The 21,759-nt window shown below is 41.5% G+C and overlaps 2 protein-coding genes across 22 annotated transcripts in view; both read left to right on the top strand.

Annotated features, from left to right (window-relative positions):
* Positions 1-14,882, top strand: part of NCKAP5 (NCK associated protein 5) — a 909,219-nt gene extending 894,337 nt beyond the window's left edge. For 17 of the 20 annotated variants that reach the window (XM_036235766.1, XM_036235765.1, XM_036235763.1 and 14 more), the window contains one exon: positions 13,207-14,882. In XM_036235766.1, the coding sequence (XP_036091659.1) occupies positions 13,207-13,488 (282 nt within the window). In that variant the 3' untranslated portion in view covers positions 13,489-14,882. Of the gene's footprint in view, positions 1-1,824; positions 4,824-13,206 lie in introns of those variants that run through there. The other 3 variants (XM_036235780.1, XM_036235774.1, XM_036235778.1) reach the window with 2 other exon arrangements.
* A 1,602-nt stretch (positions 14,883-16,484) lies between these two features.
* The window catches only part of LYPD1 (LY6/PLAUR domain containing 1), a 29,309-nt gene continuing 24,034 nt past the window's right edge, over positions 16,485-21,759 (top strand). The window contains exons 1-2 of one of the 2 annotated variants that reach the window (XM_016156294.2): positions 16,485-16,630; positions 17,965-18,102. In XM_016156294.2, coding sequence (XP_016011780.1) covers positions 16,579-16,630; positions 17,965-18,102 — 190 coding nt within the window. In that variant the 5' untranslated portion in view covers positions 16,485-16,578. Of the gene's footprint in view, positions 16,631-17,378; positions 17,718-17,964; positions 18,103-21,759 lie in introns of those variants that run through there. The other variant, XM_036235783.1, reaches the window with a different exon arrangement.

The raw sequence follows: 21,759 nt of genomic DNA on the forward strand, positions 1-21,759 counted from the left end.
CTCCAAGGATGCACTGCCGGGAGTCCCGTTGAATGGGGTGGCTGTTCACACATAAACACGAGCTGCTCCATTTCACTTGGAGCATGCTAGTGTCCTTCCTGGATGAACATATTGATGCTCTCACAAACATTTTTTCTTTGCGCAATATTTTCCTCGAGGCAGGGGAAAGAGACTCTCTCATTATTTATCTTGAACATTTGATAGGCCTCCTCCGAGAAGGTCATTGTCTGCAATGGCAAAATAATCATAGGATTTTTGGACAAGCTGGTAAAAGAAAAATGATTCATTATTTCAAAAATTATTTTGCCTTCAGTCCCCAAAATGGATGAAGGCTTCTAACAATATGTAAGAGAGAGCAAGGATTAACTTTAAAGGGAAAAGAAGTTCAAGCGTTACATTTTTAGCTCTGCTGTAATATAACAAGGGTGAAGGCGGACCATCTGTTACCCCTGGTCTTTTGGGTGTTATTGTACTAGTCCCTTTGTAAAGGATGCCCGCCTGCCTTCCTTTCCCTTCTCATCCATCTAGGCTAATGAGATTGGAAGATTTTTTTGTTGGGGGGGGGGCGTTCTATTCAAGCAGCGCCCCCTCCCTCTGTTCCCTTTTGGAATGTTGAAACAGATAGTATATCCATTCACACAGACTTGAACCGACCTCACATGTTCTCATCATGTCACACAAAATCGCACATCTTCACAGCATGATATATTTTACCAATGGCGAGGGGTGACTGCTTAACTGCTATGGATATTATCATGAACTAGACCAAAAGACAGTTTATAATACAACTAATGCATTCATGTCTTGTACCAAGACACCTATTTATTATGTTGAGCTACTTTTGCAATTAAGTTTGTTTGGTATTAGAACAAGCCGGATACTCAGAATGGGGCAGCTTGACTGATAAAGATACTGAATTTTAAAATGAAAACTGGAGAGGCTGAGTGATCAGTATGACCTTGACTGCTCACAAGGCAAATAACTAATGGAAATAATATAAAGACCTTGTGAACTGTTCTGCCTAACAGAAAAGTTTTAAATAATATTTTAAGAAAATCAAAAGCAAACATCCCCTGGACCTTCTCTGCAGATTATATCTGAAATGAAAGACCCTGAGTTGCACAATTAACTATTGATTTTGTTGATCCATTTTACTTCATATAGCAATTGAGTTGTGTTTACACAGTAGTGCAAGGCAGACATACTTCACTTGGAGCAAGGCGCCTTTCATTCTTACATTAATTTAAAAATTAAATTGTTCTGTGCATGTGAGACAAAAATAAAGTTTATTTTAATTGTAGCGGATGGCTGACTTAAACCTCATAAAGCAGTGTTAAGCCAGCCTTGGTGGTTCACGAAGAGAATACCTTTTATAATGCAAGAGTCACTTTGCCAACTGAATATATCACAGGCAGTAGAGAAGGAATAAATATCATCTTCATGCTGCCCAGAATTTTGTGCTAAGGCAGCTATCATTTAATCACCCTATAGTTTGATTTCTTGATTTGATACATCCAGTACTATTTGGGAGTTTATCACCTGAATAGTCAGTCTCGTTGCTGGCCCTAATCATGTCAATAATTGTCATGTTCACATTCTTACTCATATCACCAAGTTCCCCCTGTTCTAAGGACATAGGAACTTGAATTTGAGCAAATTGCCTGGGGCTGGTTCAGACCAAGTGAGACAACACTTGCTGCCGCAGGAAGCATTTAAGAAAATGGTAGAGCCTGTGTTTGCACCATCTGTTATGGGCCTGCTCTTTTCAATAACATTACACCCATAAGAAGCTTACTGTCTTGGCTTTTGCTCTTGGATTTGCAGGAAGCAATGGCAGCTGCTGCCTCATCCAATTGCTGGCCAAGCCCACCTGGAGGTGCCACAGAAAGCTCTGGATGATTCAGAGCAGAGCTGCCTGACCAGGATAGACGTGTTCTGTGAGTCCACATGTCTCTGCTTAGAGAGAAAATTGCTTCTGTCAGAGTAAACAATAGTCAGACATCCCTTAATCCAAGGGTTGCCCTTGTTCTTGACGTTAACCCGGAATCCCAGACACTGTACCACTGTTAATATGTCTAGGGGCTGGAAAGCAGCTAGCTATGTCATCGCAGGTTGGGTGAAAGTCTAAAATGATCTTATTTTATATACCTCTTTATGATGGAAAAGCAGACATAGAAAACAGTCAAGTCTATGAGCTCCAAAGGAGATGATGTAGTGAAAATAGATCTAATAGTGACTATATTTATTGACATGCAATGGATATCAACTCTAAGAGGTACAAGACATAGTGTCAGAATCTGAGAAAGCAGAAAAACATCTAGTCCATGGCCTCAAAAAGTGTGTAATCTAATTGAGAAGTGAGACATAAATACAAAAAGAGCTTATGTAATAGAATGGATATAAGTTCAGGGTCAAGTGGATAATTTGGCCAATTAGGCTAGGAATTCATAGAGAGAAAGATCCCAGTGGATACACTTATAGAAACAGAACCAGCAACTCTAAAAAAAGGATCATGTTCTAAAACTTGGTTACCATTGACAACAATATGGATTAGGGAAAAGAGAAAGAATCCCAATGTAAGCATGTTGAATTTAAGGAGAGAATTAGGCCCAGAAAGGTTAAGAAAGGTGAATGTAAATAATAATTAGTTAACCTATGAAAAACATTCTCCTGAATGAAGTTATAGACCAAAAAAGAAGCTAAGCAAGTTTATGGGGTTATTTTAAAAATAGAATTGGAATAAAGAGGCACATCCACAACTTTGAGTTTAACGTATTTATGTTCTAGATGTCTTTATCAGACCAAACGGTGGGCTAGATAGGCTATTCTTATTCAGTTCTCAGGAACTCATCTTCTAATATATCTAAAACTTTGTTCTATACTGACATCATATTAAAGAATCCTAAACGTGTACATTCCATGTGAGTAGTAGATTTTTCTCCTATACCACTGTATTCCAGGGTCCAGAATACTATTTAGTACGTAGTAGGTACTCGATAAATTTCTGTTGAATGAATAAATAATGTGGCAGGAGCAGCATAATCCTTCTTTACATATTCGTTAAAATCTGGGTACAGAGTTGAAATAACGATTGTCACTGTCATATTGTGGGTGAGCAAGGGCTGGAATCTAGAATGAAAGCAGACTCCCATTGGCATGTTCTGAACCTAGCGCTTCTCTCCATTCTAGGACACTCCCAGTGCTTACCAGGTAACAGAGAATAAGAGGATCTTACAATTGCCACTGTCAACTAAAATGCAACACAGAATATAAATGTTAATGTTTCTAAATCTTTAGAACAATTCCCACCAAGGAATGTTCTCTTCAGCACAAAGATCAATAGATTGGTGCCCCTTCTGAGTCACCCTGGCTCTCAGGATTCAGTATGTCTATATCAAATATCCTTGGGACATAGCTTAATCCAAAGCAAAGGCTGACAAACCCAACAACTAAAGTATGAATTGCATTAGGAGATGAATAGCTTAAACATGAGTGAGAATTCTTACGTCCACAATAGCAATGTGTTTCCAGATAAACCTTAGCTTGCAGTTCCATTGGATTCCGTGTCTCTTGTAGAGTGCCTAACAGAGTGGGTGTCATAGGGCACTGTGGTTCCTAAATGGTCTACCAAATTTCATTATAATTCCAGGCTACCTCATTATTTATAAGTTAATGAGTAACATAGGATGTTTCTCCCTGGCTTAGGCACTCACAGCATACTTTATAATAAAACTTTCCGCTTTCAGTTTACCATCATGATGGTATCAGAGATGTTCCTTTGGAAGGAGAACTTCCATGAAAAAAGAAAATAGCATAACCTTTTTTACACTCACCTAATGCCCCAGAAAGTTTATTTTATTTTTTCTTGTAGGAGCAAGCAAAAATCTATCACTTCAAAACATAGCTATATGACGCTAAAATACACAGATGGTCCCTTCATGTTGTATTTTCCTCTGGCCACGTTCACAGGCTTTGTAAGCTACAAATACACTTGACTAGACATGGCCCAGCTTATTGGTCAGATAGGCATGATATTTAAGACATGAAATGATGGAAAGGTTAGTCAAAGAAAATTGGCTAATAATATTTTAAGTTAAGTGAGCAGTATATATAGTTTTTGTACATACTGGTACCTATAAATTAAAAGCAGAAAACGTTGATGCTTTTGCTCTCATCAGACATAGCCATTAACTTGACATTAAATCGAACAGATTTAGAAATTCCTGCCCAGAACCTGTTCAAATCTCATTCCTGAATAAAATTTTAGTTAATATTATCATGCTGGAGAAGAAAAGAAATCTAACAACACAGATAAGCACATTCAAGTTAATTAAGCTACTTATACAAACCAATGTCAATAAGCTGGTTTGTTTTCCCAATTCTAGGTCACTATAAAATAGTGCAGATTTTACTCCTGGAGAAATTGACCAATATTGATCAAATTTGATGCATTACTTAAGTTGATCAACCTACATTTTAAATTAGATTTGTGGATCCATCCACTACTCTAAAAAACAACAGTCAAAAAATACAAGTTTTCAAAAGACATTTGAAGTTATGGTACTAACATCAGAGTTTACAGAAATTAAAAACATATACTTTGCATTTTCATATAAAAAATTTCACCGAACAGCAAGTGTTAGCAGGGATGTGGAGTAAAGGGGAACCCTCATATACTGTTGGTGGGATTGCAACTTGGCACAGCTGCTATGGAGAACAGTCTAGAGGTTCCTCAGAAAATTAAAAATGGATCTACCTTTTTATCCAGCAATTGTGCTTCTGTGTATTTATCCAAAGAAAACCAAAGCAATAATTTATAAAGATCTGTGCACCCCTATATTCATGGCAGCACTATTCACAATAGCCAAGATATGGAAGCAACCTAAATGCCCACCAACAGATGATTGGATAAAGAAGTTATGGTTCATATATACAATGGAATATCACTTAGTCATCAAAAAAAAAAAAAAGAAAAGAAAAGAAAGAAAGAAAGAAATCCTACCACTTGCAACGACATGGATGGACCTAGATATTATTATGCTGAGTGAAATAAGTCAGACAGAGAAAGCTAAATACCATGTGATTTCACTTACGTGTGGAATCTAAGAAACAAAAAAGAACTAATTGAAAATAGACCCACAAATATAGAAGATAATCTCATGATGGCTAGAGGGGAGGGGACCGAAGGGCTGTGAGGGAGAGGCGAAGGGTTAAAAAAGTACAAATTAGTAGGTGACAGATGGTCACGGGATGGGGAGCATGGCTTAGGGAATGCAGTGAGCAGTAATGTAATGGCTAGGTGTGGAGCCAGAGGGCAGATAGAGTAATTGGGGGGATTGTTTCATAAACTGTAGAAATGTCTAAACACTGTACTGTGAGCTTGAAACTAATAATAAAATAAAATGCAAAAGCAGTTACCAAAACTTATAATTACATGCCTTTTCTCTTCCCAAATGCCTTTCTCTGCCATAAGCAAAGTTTGTGATTCTCTTCCCACAGAAAGACCTGATCCCATATTCCCCGTTTTCCATATATGGGAACATTTCCATCTCTTTGATAAAATGGTTTCTCTTTCCTTCTGTCATTTTAATCTAGTCTTTAAATGTCCTTTGCTGTCATTGTTTATCTCTGAGCTGAATTCTTTTCTTTTCCACAAGGTATATTATTTTCTAGCCACCCTAAGCTTCCTGCTGACATTCTCTCTGCTTGCTTTCTGCCCCCACCAAAAAAAGTAAGCTCATTTTTCTCCCCTCTGGGTTCAGGGGTTCCAGCAGAGGTCATCAGAAGTCATTGATCGTGGTAAAGGACAGCAATATAGTTAATAATACAGTCATAAAAGCACATTTCAACTGAAAATTACTCTTTCACCTAATAAAACCAGTTTGCCCTAGAGATACTGAAAAATCTTCAGGACCCCAGTAAAGAAACGGAGAGTGCCCCCAAGTGCCAAATTGCATCTCCCTCAGCACGTTTGGATGGAGAGAGTGGTTCTCTATTACTGATACGTCACATTAATTTTTCAGAAGGGCAAGTGAAGAGTAATGTGTCCAGTTGAGGTAATAGCAGGAACCGAGCACTGGGAGAAGGTAATTATCCAGGTTGGACTTTGACCAGGTTAATGGGGTTAACACCACAATTCTCAAGAAAAGGCTAGGGTGTCTCTAGTGTTCACCAAAGGTCATTCTCTCTATTTTTATGTCTTATCCAGCAAGTAGCTCCGCCAGGAATACAGTAAGAGATGGCATTAAAGAAGAGATTAACTAGTGCCTCTGAGAAAAGAGAAAAGGCTTTAGCTGCTTCTTTCCCCTTGAGGTTGGCCTGCCCCCAGCAAATTTTACTTAACACAGACTTTGCCATATGTACCAATCTTCAGCTAAGAGACCCTGGATTAAAGTGCCTCCTCCCCATTCCCACAGCAAGAGCTTAACACATAACTCTACCCTGACTCCATCTTCCCAGTCCCCAAGATTTACTCACCAAAAAAGGGATGGGGGTGGGGAATCACACCTTCAGCTTTAACCTGAAGCCCAGAATTAACCGTACTGTCTCCTGTATTTGACATTCTGCTTCCATGTGGACGCTCTCTCATCTTTCACATCTGCTAAATCACCGTTCTACTATTTCTTTGTCCAAGAAGAAGTTTCTTAGTCCAACCCAACTCACTGCCATTTCTGAATTTTCCTTCGTCTTCTTTTTTTATGTAATTAAAAAAAAAATTTTAATTACAACTAAGTTGGCAAAATATTTATAAATTTGATTTTATTTTCATTATTGCTTCCTGCACCTTCATGGTCCGAATACATATATGACTGTTCAGTTAAAATCTGCATCAGTGTACCTAATGAAAAATATTGGGTGATGATGACACTTCTTCCAAACTTGGAGTGTTTCTCACCATGTGGAAGGAACTCTCTAGGATAATAGTCATGGCATCTCTGAATTCCCATCATTCACTTCTCCTCAGGAGAAAGAGAGGTGGCTTGTTTAATCAACAAATATAGGAGGGGAGCACGAAATACTCAGGTCCACCTCTTCTTCCCATCCTTTCTCTGGGTTCAAGCTGGGTGTGAGAAGCACACATTTTGTTCCTTCACACTGCAGGTTTTATGGGAAGACACTTCCGCCCCAAACCAGGGCTGCCAGTTAATAAGCCTGTCTATTTCTAGGGACCAGTGTTAGGAAACCCACTTCTTTGCAGATGGAAACCTCATTCTCCGATATAAGCTTTTTCAATAATAAAGCTAATATTTTAGCCTCTTCTCAGCTTTTTGCTTTGCCCTTATCCTTCAGTTTGTTAAGAACTAAGATGGGGAAGAGAGTTATTTATTGTGCCACCTCAAATTCCAATAATAGATGTGCAGAAGACCAGAAGACATCCAATTAAGTCTATTTTACAGTCATAGAGCTTGACAGAGCAGGAAGGTTCTTAAAAAAAAAACTAAAGAAACTCAGGTTCAGAGGGGTTGCATAGCCAATTAGCACAATGGTAGGAACTGAACACTGGTTTCCAAATACCTGTGAAGTGATCTAGTGCAAAGTGATTAAGATCCTAGGTAACTAGAGTCAGGCTGCTTCTGCTTAAATCCTGATTCCCTCACGTAGTAACCATGTTTATGTGGCCTACTATTGAAACCTCTCTACCCTGTATTTTCCCATTCGTATAACGGAGATGATAACAGTGCTATCTCATAGGGTTACTGTAAGGGTTAAATGAGATAATTTATACAATGCATTCAACCCGGTACCTGGCATGTAGTGAAAATGCTTTACAAATGTAGCTATTACTTCTTACCACATGTATTCTTAAACTGATTGGCAGTGACTCTCTGCATCAATAGATAAATAAGAAATTATGTTGATAAAGATCCTGTTTACATTAATTTGTGCTGAGTTCCAGTCCTCTTTTTAAGTATGAGCACCCAGCTGAGGAACGATGCTGTGTTTGAATATCACAAATAGATTTGAATCTTCTCCTGACATTTACAGTAGACATACTAACAATATTTTCAAGATATAATCAGGGGATAGAAACTTCTTTGAAATAATGAAAGAGTAGCCTTCATTATAGAACAAAAATTTATTGTACTATGTCATGAATCTCCTACTTATTTCTCCCCTACTGTATGGGCAGGAGTTTCTGTCTGTAAAAATATAAATTGTATCTCTTTGAAGCTAATATCATCATACATATATTTTGTTCTAGTTTATCACTCGAATTTTTCTGTATCGCCTTATATAGTCTCCCTACCTTTTCCTTTCGGCAAGGGCCCCTATCACTTTCTATTTTATCTTCACTGGTGTTTAGGATATTGGTCTAGGCAGAATCTCTTCTCCATTATTATTGTTGACTGTGGGGGAGAAAATGGTATGCATTTTGGTGTTGAAAATGAAGAAACCAAATTTCTAATTTCACCTGAATTTGAATTTGTGTGAACCACAAATTTCATAAATACTCCATGTAAAGAACACCTAACACCAGGGTCCCTACCTTCCAGGCTGACGTAACAGCAGTGAGATCATGATGGAAAAGCTCTTTGGAAATAAAAACTATTTATTATTTATAACCTAGATTACAAATTATTCATAACCCCAGGTTATAAGCTGGGTTGATACTTTCCTGAGTCTGGTTGGGGTTCTTAGAACCCCATGGGATAAGTATATCTGAATCAGTATGTCTGTCTATACAGAATCTAAAAGGACAAGAGACTATCTGGGCAACTACTGGACCCAGAGTAGACTGTAGAATTGTCTTACAGATGCAACAGGAGAATTCTTGGAATGCCTTCCCTCTTACTTACTGCATCTCTTAATCCTATTACCCTTCAAAATCCTTCCAAAAGCCCCCTCTCCTATGAAACTTCTCTTGAGACTCAAAAGCACATGATTATTCACATGAAGCCAGTCACATAATAGATTGGTTTGATTGACTGTTTGACTACAAGGAATTAAGTAATGGTATATTGTCAAGGGATTTCTGGAGAATGCGTCACTGGTGAGTCTTGCTTGAATTATCACTAATAAGGCCATGGCTACACTAAAGACAGGAAAATATTTTAAGACTATGCCCTGTTTTGCCCTACTTTGTTCCCAAGTGCAATAAAAGTGAAAAAAAAAAGTGAACTGTACAACTGTTGCCACCTATAGGTGACAACTGTAGTTTATTAATTTTATCAAAATTCTGATGAAGCATAATATACGAAGGAAATGAAGATGCTTTATGGAAACTACACAATCATCATCAAATATTAATCTTTACTGGATTTGTTATTAATATTGTTATTCTGCAATTCTTATTTTAGTTTATCCCCTTAAAGATAATTTTGGTTATTATTTATAAAATTCTTTTCCAAGACAGAGGTTAAGAACTTAGGCCCTGTAGGCCTCAGTCCAAATCCAGACTCTACCGCATACTGGTACATGACCTTAAACAAGTTACTTAACTTCTTCAAGCCTCAATTGCCTATAAATGGAGATATTAACAACACCTACCCATACAACTAATGTGAGAATGAAAACGGATAATGTGCTTAGCACAGTGTCTGCACAGAACAGGTACTCTAATGCTGCTAATCCCATGATTAGTTTTCAAAGCACCTCACATATAGTTGCTGCAAACTAATGTGTACTATTTTGTTACCATTCAACAGATTACATCATCGACACATTACCATTGGACCTCAATCCCTTCTTATATTTTACATTTAAATATTACACGCATTCAAAACTTAAGAAAAGCCTGAGATCTGACAAGACAATGTTGAGACTAGTTCGGTATGTTTATAATTACAAACAGGAAAGTAAACTGCTTTAGTTGCTCTTATTCTTAGCCAGCAGGACCACTGGAGAAACTGAAGCCAACAGCTAAGACTCTGGCAATGCTAGAGCAAGTTGGATCCATCATCAAGTCTCCGTGGAGAATCTACTGACAATTAGCATTGGGCTAGCCTTTAGGGAGAAAATAGTTGGGGAAGGTGGATGAGGGGGTTAGGCAGGACATAAAAAAGTAGTATAAAATATTATCTCTAGCTCAAATCTAAATGATGCGAAGATCGTGACTTGACATACATAGTGGGGATTTTGTTATATTTTTATTGTCTTTCTAATATAAACAAATAATTAAAAATTAAAGGATTGTAAATGTAAGAAATATTGTTCTAGATTTATGATTCATGTCAAAAGATCTGGACCTATGTTTCTGCACAGCAGCAATAAGCTAGATTTAAGTACAGGAATACCTCGTTTTATTGTGCTTCACTTTATTGCACTTCACAGATGTTGCATTTTTTATAAATTAGAGACAAGAACCTCCACCAGGAAAAAGATTACAACTTGCTTTATTGTGGTGCTCTGGAAGTAAACATGCAATGTCTCTGCAATGTCTCCGTGGTATGCCTGTAGCCGCTCCTACCTTGAAACTGGGTGCTCACTCTTAAGCTGACCACAGCCCTCAGCACCCCCTATCACTCCCTAACCCTGAGGCTGAATGCCGAATGGCACTCATTTTGTCACTCTTGCACTGACGTTCTTACAGTTAAAAATATTCCTCTCATCAAAACTGTGGAAATAAAAGGAAGACTGGGAAGGCCATGTGGTTTCTCTTAAAAGGGCTTTTTTTTTTCCATCACTTCCCTGACCAGTGTAGGTGTTGTTGTATTTAGTTGAGTAATGTTGTTTAATTAACTGAAGAAACAAACCTACGAGAATGAAACATTTCAAAAACGTGCACTATTGGTGTCTAATAGACAATGAGTATTTTAATGGTAAATACACATATTTTCCATCTCTACCTTAATATACTGAATTATACTTTTCACTTGTCCAGCTTTCTTCCAAGACCACAAGTTACTTTAGACTACTGATTCTCAAATTTTAGCAGGTATCAGAATCACCTGGTGAGCTTGTTAAAAATTTGCTAGGCCTCATCATTCCTGATATAGTTAAGTCTGGGCGGGGCTTAAGAATTTGCATTTCTAACAAGCTTCTACAGGATGCTGATGCTGCTGGCCTAGAAAACACAGTTTGAGAACCACTGTTCTAGAATAAGAATCCTGTCTTACTATTATTTATTTATTGTGCCATTTATTGAGCCCCTATTACTATGTGTCGTGGTCTTAAGGTGTTGTACTTCTAATACATCAGTCCTGAAAAGATATGTCTCATCATCCTTTACACCCAAGAGGAAGGATGCTTCTGAGCACTGACACAGCCAGTGAAAGGGCAAAGCTAGGATTCAGGTTCAGGTCTGTCTGCCTCCAGGGCCCCAACTCCCCCCACCATGCAAACATGCACATGCGCACACACGCACACATGCAAAACACAATTTTATTCAGCTGTATATCCTCACACCAAAACTTTCCACCTACTTCATGGTAGTGTCTCTAATAAGTGTTTATTGAATGAATTTGAGGTCCTCATGGACCAGAAATTGGCAAGGAAAATGCTTGTGGTTCTTGAATGAAGAAAAAGGGAGAAGATACTCAGATGAAGAGAAAATCATATTGAATGACCTTTATTTATGTACATTAGTGTAATCAAAGTATTTCCTACTCTCTCCATGTACTTTTAGGATTATATAATTGTTTAATATGCCTAAAAATTGGTGTGACGTGAATAGGGACTCTTACCTGGAGTTATTCTTAATTATGGAGCCACTTTTCTGTAGTTGGCTAGGAATCTGTTCCTCAGCCCACCTCTGGTTTCAAGATAGCCACCTGAGATGGAAAATTTGCTCTATGAGTAGTGCTCCTGCACATTAATGGTATAATGAAGTAAGCACAACTTCAGGGATGCTTTTTAAGTATTCCCATAGAATTATGCCATTTCCTATAGCAGATAGAGAAACTCTGAGCCTGCTCTTAGAACACTGAAGCTACCTACTTATGTATCTTTTGCTCTTTCTATTAAATATTTAGCATGTGAAAATCAAAACATCGTTTTCTCATTGTACCTTTAACAACAATGTGGGGCTTGGGCTGGGGAAAGAAACTACATATGCTAGAGCCTTAGAGAGTAATGATGGAGATGGTTTGGTAAGTTATATAAATGGAATTTTGGGGTGGCAAAATGAAAACAAAAGAAACAAGACATCTCGTCCTTTATTACATAAGAGCGTGGTTTAGTAGAAACAGCCTGAAAGACAGCCAGACAGAAATTCGAATTCTATTCTCTCTCACTTACTGATGGACCTTGGGCAAATAACGCGGTCACTCTGAGCCTTGTTTTCCTCTTTAAAATGGAGACGTGTAACTTGCAGGTTTCTGAAAGGCTTGTAGATAACATATGTTTGGTGTCTTTCACATGGTGGATGCTTAATAGATAGTAGCTGTTATCATCTCTAAGTCCCTGTCCCACCTTTTTTCTTGTCTTTGGATGGAATTTTTGCGTGAAAGAGGAAAAGAAGGTGAGAAATTACTCTCTCCTCCCACCTCAGACCTTCGGAGCAACTTGAGAAAATGGAATATATTCATGTTTATAGAGTTTATCTACAATAAATATTAAATGTGACTACAGTGTTTTATAAAGTCCTGGAGACTACCAGCAACATCCTAAAATATCCCTGTTAAATTGGTGTTACTAGAACCTTCTATAGGGGTGTGGTTACTAAGGTGCAAACCTGTCACTATGATTTTTAAACCTTGGGCCTTCCAGAATCTACACCCACTGACCTGGAGATCTCTTTCAAATATCTTAAGACTTGTAGAGGGACAACATATGAACATGACAATGCTTTTGATAAGTTTAACATGTACTCAAATTTCCTGGCAATTTATGGGTTTGTGTATGTTTTTTTGTTTGTTTTTTACATATAACCACAACTGTTGGCTGAAGTTCAATCCCTATCCATACTTAGCAATAGATAACTAATAATACTTCGTAAGAAAAGTGAGTAGTTAGAAACTTTGATTAAGAAAAATAAGGCACTTTACCTGAACAAATTTCAAATGGATCCATTTAAAGTGAAATTAAGGGGCACTTAACTGGTTTGCAAATTGGGACCTATTTATCTCAGCAAAATGATTAAAGTCTTAATTTATTCCTAAAATTGGCTTTATTATTACATTTAATTATATTAGAAGCTTGTTAAAGACTTGTAGGTTCTCTCTATCCCTTTAAACTGTACTTTATACAGACAATAATTGAATATTGGCCAGAATAACTTGATTTCCAAAGAAATATGTTTCTAATATTTTCGCCTTTTTATTGCAGAAATTGAAACAAGTTGAAGAAACAAAAGAAGATCCTGAGAATAGATTATCTAAAATTTCCCTGGAGTCATTCCATAAATACAACAGCAATACTATGATTTTATTAGAAAAAGAGAAGAACTCTCTGAACAAGGCTGAAGGACGAAAGGAAGAAAAAGAAAAAAATGAAGAGACATCCTTGAGTAGTTCAGACAGGCCCGGGGTAGACAATTTGGAATCTTTGAGTGATTCTTTATATGATAGCTTCTCTTCCTGTGCAAGTCAGGGTTCAAATGATGCATAAAGAACTTTTTTTTTTTTTTCCCTTAGTGAACAAGAAATGGAGCACTTAAGAAACAGGGGTGGGGAAGGGGCAGGTAGACATGACAACAATAAACTATTTCAACAGAGCCTATGTTGTCAGATTCCCAGCAAGCAACCCACTGGAGCTTTCTTCTCTGACAGGGCAATAAACATAGACTCTATTTGTTGTGTTGTATGAGGATTAAAAGTAAACACACCCACGATACAGAAGTCTTAATTTTGCACTTTTTTTTTGAATACTTGTACAGAAGTTGTAAATTTTTTGGAAAAGAAATTATATTTGTAGCAACAACAACAAAAAGCAATAAATTGAATCAGTGCCATGCTCTTGAAATGATGTAGTAAGTCTTTTAGAAGTTGATAATATATTTTTAAAAAATTCCAGCTAAAGTTTTTGTTCAGTTCATTGTTCTAGTCCTCAAATTGTTTGTGGGTACACTCTGTAAACCTTAAAAAGGGCCTGCCAAAAACAAACAAACAAACCAGAGGGCTCATTGTAATCTCACAATCTTGATTTGATATAAACTTTAATTCTAGTGCAATTTCAATATTTTTGCAGGAGATATTCAGAATCTAGTAATAAGTGTAATTCTACTTCTACTGAAAAAGGTAAAGGGTACTGACTGTGACACTGATCAGAAGGCATGTGTATCAGAAGTGACCTAATTCTATTTTCAAAAGCAGGTTTTCCCTCCAAACATTTCCTTACATTGTTTTCTACTTAATGCTTCACTATGATTCTCAACTTTGTTGATTTTTACCTTTCTGTTCTTTATTAAAATCTGGGAAATCTAGAATAAAAGCAAATTTCTAATTGCAATGTTCACTTTCTAAAAAAAAATTAAAGTGGTTGGTGCTACAAAAAATTCTTTTTAATATCCTTTTTTCTACAAAGTCTGTTTATATGTAAGGATAAATTCTATTTTAAAGGTTATGTGTATTTTTTCTAGACGTGAACTATTTATAATTGCTTTTGTACAGGAGCTTGTAAACTAGGCATAATAGAAATATTTTTAGGATCTGTATGGTTACTTTAGTACACACTTGTTTCTTTAAAGAGTATTGTATGATCAGTGTTATTTGATAAATTTGTGCAATTTGTTATATTTGAATTTTGTTGTCTTAAAATGAAAATTATGTAGTGTCATAGTCTTTCAGCCTTTTAAAAATTCTTTTGTTTCATTTCTGAATAAAAGTTATATCACAATCGCACTGTCTAAAAGCTTAAAAGAACTTGTTCAAGAAGCCTTTGGCCCAGATATTTGCATCTCACACGTCCTCCAAGGACAAATTCCCCTAAGGAATAAATAAACTGGCCCTCTTGCTCTAGAGATAGTAATTTAGCCAAATGTCAGATTAGAGTCTGCAGACAAACGAGTAATGGTCAAAGCACTGCAGGCTCCCCGAGGGGTTAACTGGCTAGAAATGAAAGGCAGAGAGGGGCAACGGGAGAGAGGGAGCCGGAGGGAGATACGGAATCATCTCTGCAGAGGAATTACAAGAAAGTCATTTAAGCCCATTTCCAGACCCGCTCTGCCGGCAGGATGGGGAAATAAATGATCAGCGTCCGGAGGAGAAGAAGATGAAGAGGGGGCAAAGCTTATGAAGCTATTTCCACAGAAATGGATGCTCCCTAGTATTTCGGGGGACAAGTGAGAACGTGCGGAATTGGGGGCGGGGGCAGCAAGGCGCTCCGGCGAGCGGGCCAGCGGGCTCCCGTACCACCTGCTGCAAGGTTCGGTGGCGAGGAAGGAAAACGTAACGAGCGTTGCATCGTGGTGTCCCCAGCAGTACTCAAGGTGGGTCGCTGGAACCGGAGAGGAGGAATTGAGGGAGCGAGAGGGCAGGGGCAGCCGGCGACCGAGTCCTGGGGCTGGGAAGGCGCAGTACAGGAGCGGACGCGGGAGCATATACTAACGACCTATGGCTTTGAGGAGAGCAAAATGAAACTGCCCGGCCTTTCGGAGGAAGGGGCTAGGGAAGAGCAGATGCCTTCACCCCAATTTGCTATCTGGTGGGAACTCGCGGCTCTTGTCCCCGGGGCAGCCCTCTCCCAGGCTAAACTGCTAGAGCAGTGTCACCGCACCCTCCAGCGGTGCGCACAGGCAGATGAAAAGGAGGGTTCCCCGAATCTAGCGCGCCAGTCCATGCAGGGGCGTCGTCACACCCTGCCCACCCTGGCGCAGCTGAAGCAAAGCCTGGTAATGACCGAGGGGCTTCTCGCAGGAAAAGAAGGCGTAGCTGCGCGGGACACCCTAGGGCGCCTGCAACTTTGCCAGATGCAGGGGAGCGCGCCCCGCCTCGCTGCAGCCGCTCTTGGCCCGCCGCACCGCAGTCTCATCTGGGTGGGCCGAACCCTGCCACCCGGAATTGGTCAGCAGCTTGGAACCCGCCAGGCCCCGAGGCGCTGAGGTCGTGGGAAATGCGCACCTGCGCGCAGAGGGCCCACCGGACTCGCAGTCTTCCGACCCCACCTCGCAGGTCCAGCAGTCAGCACCCGGCCAGTCCTCGCGGCACCTGCTGCGCCCTCCTCACTCTTCCCCAATCTCCAGCCCCCCCCCCCCCAACACACACACACTCTGGAAACTACATTCTCCTTCTCCCCCTGGCGTCCCTGTCCTGGGGACGTGCGGGGGCGGGAGAGGAGGGCGATAGGAAGGGGTGGGGACGTGGAAAGACGGTCCCAGCCTTCCCCGCCCGCCACCCCCACCCCAACTCGGCAACCATCACGTGGTGCCTAGAGTGGGAGGTGGGAGAAGAGGCGAGACTTTTTGGGTGCTCCGAATCGCCAGTAGTTCCTTCATTCTCAGCCGTCAACTCCGGAGACGCCGCGCTCTGCCCAGGAGCTTGAGCTAGAGGAGCGGCGACCCGCGGCCGGGAGCCCCGGCGCGGGCGATGCGGGAGCCGCTAGCGGCACCTGCGGCTCCTCTTGGCGGCGGCGGTCGCCTTGGCGGCAGCAGCGCGAGCCCCAGAAGCCTCGGCAGCGACAGCCGCTGCGGCCCGGGCAGCCTCCGCCGCGATCGTCGCCTCTGAGGCGCCTGCCTGCTCCCGGCCCAGTGGTTCCGGGAGGATGTGGGTCCTCGGCATCGCTGCAACTTTTTGCGGACTGTTCCTGCCTCAAGGTAAGGCAAAGAGGCCAGCAGCCCATCCAGACGCGCGCACCGCATCTACCCACCGGCCCTTTTGCCCCTGGGCTCCCAGAACTGAGAAGAGGTTGCCTAGCGGGAGTTTGGAGCAGGCTGGTGCCCAGAGGCGCTAGATGGGAAAGTCTCCGAGTCCCACGCTGCTGGGGAGAGGCTACAGTCGCGAATTTGAAGGACTCGAGCTGCAGATGCTCGAGCTGAACTGTCGAAAGAAGCTGGGCTTGGGAGGCGGGAGTGGAGCTGGGGCCGCGGCGAGAGAGAGGCAGAGATAGCCTCTAACCCCGCCAAGTTGTCAGGCGTCTCTAGCAACCCGTAGGAGTGGCGCCGCCGGCAGGTGAGCGGCGTGTTGGGTAGCCTGTGGCCGCCGCGCTCTGGGACTGGGTTGTTGCGCTCAGAGCGCGAAGGATCTGGGGCTGGGAGATGGGGAGCTTGGGAACCAGGCTTATCTGCGCGAGAGCGGGGAGAGTTAGGTCTAGACAGGAGCTCGTAGATTCCAACGGAGCAGCCAAGCTGGAGCGACGAGAGGTGCGAAAAACGTCTTTCTCCTCTCCACCGCGGGATCAGCTCACCACAGAGCTGTGTGTTGCTGAGACCCAGAACGGGGACCCTAAGCCAAAAGGTTGCCCTGATAACCAGGAAGAAAAGGCTATGGTGTCGTGGCCCAGAATACACGCACGAGCGAGCGCGGACACACACACACACACACACACACACGACCCTCCCCAGTCGCTGCGGCCACCCCTGCTCTGCTGTAGGAACAGTCCCAGAGAAAGGCCGGGGACTTAGGGTTCAGCAGCACTGGCGTCCGACGCTTCCTGCCGGGTTCCCGGGAGGTCACCTAGGAAGCCTCAGAGCCACAAGACAGGAATGCTAACTTTAAAAATAAAACTAAAAGACTTCTGGGAATGCAATCGCGAACGGTGCCAAAATAGTAATTAAGTAATTTGTAGCCAATTAACAATTAGGCAAATCCCTTGGCGTAGAAAGGAACTGATGCTTGTCTCTGGAGCTACTTCTCTCTCAGGGTTGTACACCCCTCCTTTCAACTTCCGCGGAGAAAGGCCAAGCGTGGTGTTGGATCCACTCTTTGTTTCTGGAGAGTGGGGTCAGGGGTCGTGGGCACGATTCTACCTTATCTTGCAGGACCCTGAGTGCTGGCGCCGCCCTCTGCTGGCTTCATTCACAGCCGCCTCACTCGGAGACCCTGGAGTGAGGAGCCAAAGTCACCCCTACGACTGGCTGGGGTGGGGGGTCGTGATTTCCCGGGCGGTCTCTGGGGGCTGAATCTGAACGCCCGTGGGTCTGTCCCGCAGGCTTTGCACTCCAGATCCAGTGTTACCAGTGTGAAGAATTTCAGCTGAACAACGACTGCTCCTCCCCCGAGTTCATCGTGAACTGCACAGTGAACGTTCAAGACATGTGTCAGAAAGAAGTAATGGAGCAAAGTGCGGGTAAGAGCTCAACAGCCCTCCTCCTCCCCTCTCTAGCCTGGGCCGAGGTAGGAGTGAGGGAGCCATTAAATTACAGGAAAAGGGACTGACTTTGATTTAATGCGTACACACTGGTTATCGCAGATTTACTTTTACAGTGCTGGGAAAATGAAGAGTTCCAAGTTACTTTAATCTCATTAGAGTTAATTATCAGGGCTTCTCCCCAAAGGACTCAGGAGAGAAAGTGCATTTAAATGAGTGTCTCTCCTCTTTTTATTTACTCCCCTCACCTCCTTTTGCTAAAAGCTGATCCGGAGGCTGGAAAATATATGGATAACCAGCTCTGCTTGGGCGACTAGACAGTAGCCTGTGAGCAATGTCAGCCTGAAATATGAAGCTAGTTAAAGTTCCAAGAGGTCAGAGCTTGAAAAATGTGTTTTGTCATACAGCCACACCATATTTCTTTAAAGAACACTACAGGATCTTTATTTAATTTTAGAACTAATGCATCAAATTCCAGGCACAAATTGCCAAGATCTTTCAAAGGAATGTGTTTCTCAGCCTCGCAAGTTTAGTGGCTGGCTGGCTAGCTGGTGAGAGGGCCTGGGGTTATGCAAGGGAATAAGGGGTTCTTGTGAGCAAACCCTGCTTATTCACTCTGCCCAGCTGACCAGAATAGAATCTTCTCACTGAGGTGGAGCTCCCCAGCTGCTTCCTATAGTCTTATCAGAAATTGAAGTCCCCTAAAAGTGCAATTGGAACTTTGGGGAAATGCGTGGAACTGCAGCTTCAATTCCAGGGTCAAATCCCTAAACAGAGACTTTGTCATTTTAAGAATATTGAAAAAAAATGGGAAAATAGCATCATGTAGTGAATGCTGCTGAATGAACCAAAGCCCTGCTACTTTGTAGTTTGGTGAACTTCACTGCCCACAGGGCTGGGTGAAGGGACCAAAACTGTTATTTGACCTCCTTAACCCACTGGTAAGTTAAAGCAAGGGTTATAGTTTTTAGAGCCAGCTCCTTGGAAAAGGTTTCTTCTCAGAGAAGAGCCTAGAAATGCCTTGTGGCTAACCACGGTGTTTTGGGGAGCAGATTGTTCGTGATTGCTATGATGTGGTGTGTGTGGTTTTAAAAGCTGTTCTGTGTAGGTCCTTATTGGCCTAGGTGTGGATTCTTTCCACTAAAATCGCTCTTCCAGGAAGTCTAAAATACAATTGTGCTCAAGAATAACCTGTCCCAAGCAGAGCAGCATGCACTGTTTTGTCATATGGGATTTAGCTATTGCAAAGGCAGAACAAAATAAACTTAGCGATGATTCTCAGTCAAAGTCGATATAGATGATTTTGACAAGCTTTCTTTTCTACTGCATTTCATTCTTGAGCGTTTTACCTGAGCCAAAGTGTGCTGTCCTACCAGAGGGACTGCTATGATTTTAGTCAGACTCACTCTGAACACTTTATTGTTACTTTAGAACATTTGCAGCTTTCTTCAAGGCAGTAGATTACAGCCACATACACACAAAAAAAATGGGGCTTTATTGTGGACACATCAGGAACTTCTTCAGAATCCTCTAGGCCAGTGGTCCCCAACCTTTTTGGCACCAGGGACTGGTGCTCCTATGAGAATCTAATGCCTGATGACCTGAAGTGGAGCCGAGGCAGTGATACTGAAGCAGCTGCAAAAACAGATGACGTTTTGATAGCTTGCCCCACTCACCTACTGTGCGGCCTGGTTCCTAACAGACCACTCACCTATCTTATTCACAGAAAATTTTAGCACAGATGGTCATAAATGCCTGTCCTGAAGTTGCTGTTAGCTCAGTTAAGGTGGGCACTTTGTCTCCAGACCAGGTTCCTCTGGCCATATGTCATAGGCCAAAGGGTGGACAGAGACAGAAATAATAAGGCAGTCTCAATTATGAAGTTTGAGAAACAGAAACCAGTCCAAAGGAAAAACCAGTTATGGAGGGAGGCTTTGAGTTCTGTGAACAAGGAAACAGTGCATTTCTGAGCCTAAATTTAATAGAAAGCAGCCGAATGCATGTTCATGGGTCAAAAGAAGGATGCGCAGAGGGGCTGATACTTGAAAGCACTTCCATTTTCATCCCCTTGTAATTGTTAGAGACCAATCAATTTAAATGAGTATTAACCTTCCTCTTGTTGGCAGCAATGGAGAGCCAACCTACACTGATTATTAAGTGACCACAGTGTCGAACAATCATCTCAGTAGTAAGAGCTGACTTTTGGTGTGGGCCCTGTGCCTCAAGCTCTTTCCTCCTCTCTTTACTTGGAGTATCTCATGCAAACTGTTAGTTCTCTTTTAAGGCCCTTGTTTCTGAGGCCAGACCCAGAATTTAGTTCTACCACAGAGTCACATTTTCCACTCTGGAGAAAGTAATGCCTCTTAAATGATACTAAGGAATCACAGTCCAATTTTTTATTTGTTTGATCAGTAATGTATATTGTTCAGAAAACCTTTGTGTGTTGGAGTTGAAAGGGTCTAGTGACTCACGGTTAAGAGCGCAGATGGGAATCTTCCTGGGAGTTCTGTCCAATTCCATCCACATGTCTGGGCCCTACCCACCCCCCACCCCCCACCCTTTTCCATCACCTAGAAGCCAAATCTAAGTCTGTGGTATACCTGACCACAGGTCTTTCATAAGCTCCCCAAGTGACTCTGGAGTGCCCCTAAGTTGGGAACTGCTGATCTGGACCAACCTATATGTGTCATAGAGGAAGAGAAAAATTAGATACCTGGTCCAAGTCCACCAGCCAGCTGTTACTACTAGGCACCAGCTTCCTGGGCCACTACCTTATATAGTAAAATGTGCCTCGAAGATTGTCTGAAAAGATTATCCAGGCAAAGTGCTAAAGACTCAATTTTCGTGTCTGCCAAATTCACCTTAACAGGCTTAATGAACTGGTTGAATGGACAGGCCACCAAGTGGATAGTGAAAGAATATGAGAACCAACCAGAGGATTTTTAAAGTTTGAGTGCTATGTTGACTGACATTTTTCATAAGTACTATAGAAAAACCAGGGTTTTAAATAGACTAAGAGATTTTAATGAACCAAGCAAGTTTGACATTAAGCAGTAATGAAAGACATTCTCTTTCCAAAAACTACCAGCGATACAATATGCCTAGACCTTCATTTCTTTCTGAATTAAGTCTGCAAACTCAGCTCTTATGAATTTTGAGGCAGGTACATTTAATTTTCAGTTTTGGAGCACATTTAAAATTAACCTTTACCTGTTCCCCAAACTGGTGTTTCCTATTAAGTGCTGAGATTACTTTCCGCTGCTCTTTATCCCCTTGGTGATCATTTCTGGAGTACTGAGTCACAGCTATGGGGAAAGGAAGGTTTGGTCGCAGTTCTGCTTCTTTCATTGTCTTTACTAATTGATATTTAAATGTTTGCATAACGAACGATTTGTTCTCACAAGCTCTGCACTTAGTGAGTTAGCGGCTACTTACCAGCACCCTTGATAATGACATTTCTTTTGCTCTTGCTTTTCTCTGCACTCCAAAAAAATATTTCAAATGATTTTCATTTCAGAATAGATGATCCCGCCCCCCTCACCCCGCCGCCATTTGAATTTTTAAAACTAGGGTGTAAAGAATGTGAATTCACATTTGCTTGACAGTGTAATCTTGTAATTAGAGTTTTTCCTCTTG

This window comes from Rousettus aegyptiacus, unplaced genomic scaffold (assembly GCF_014176215.1).
Source record: "Rousettus aegyptiacus isolate mRouAeg1 unplaced genomic scaffold, mRouAeg1.p scaffold_m13_p_2, whole genome shotgun sequence".
NCBI lineage: Eukaryota > Metazoa > Chordata > Mammalia > Chiroptera > Pteropodidae > Rousettus > Rousettus aegyptiacus.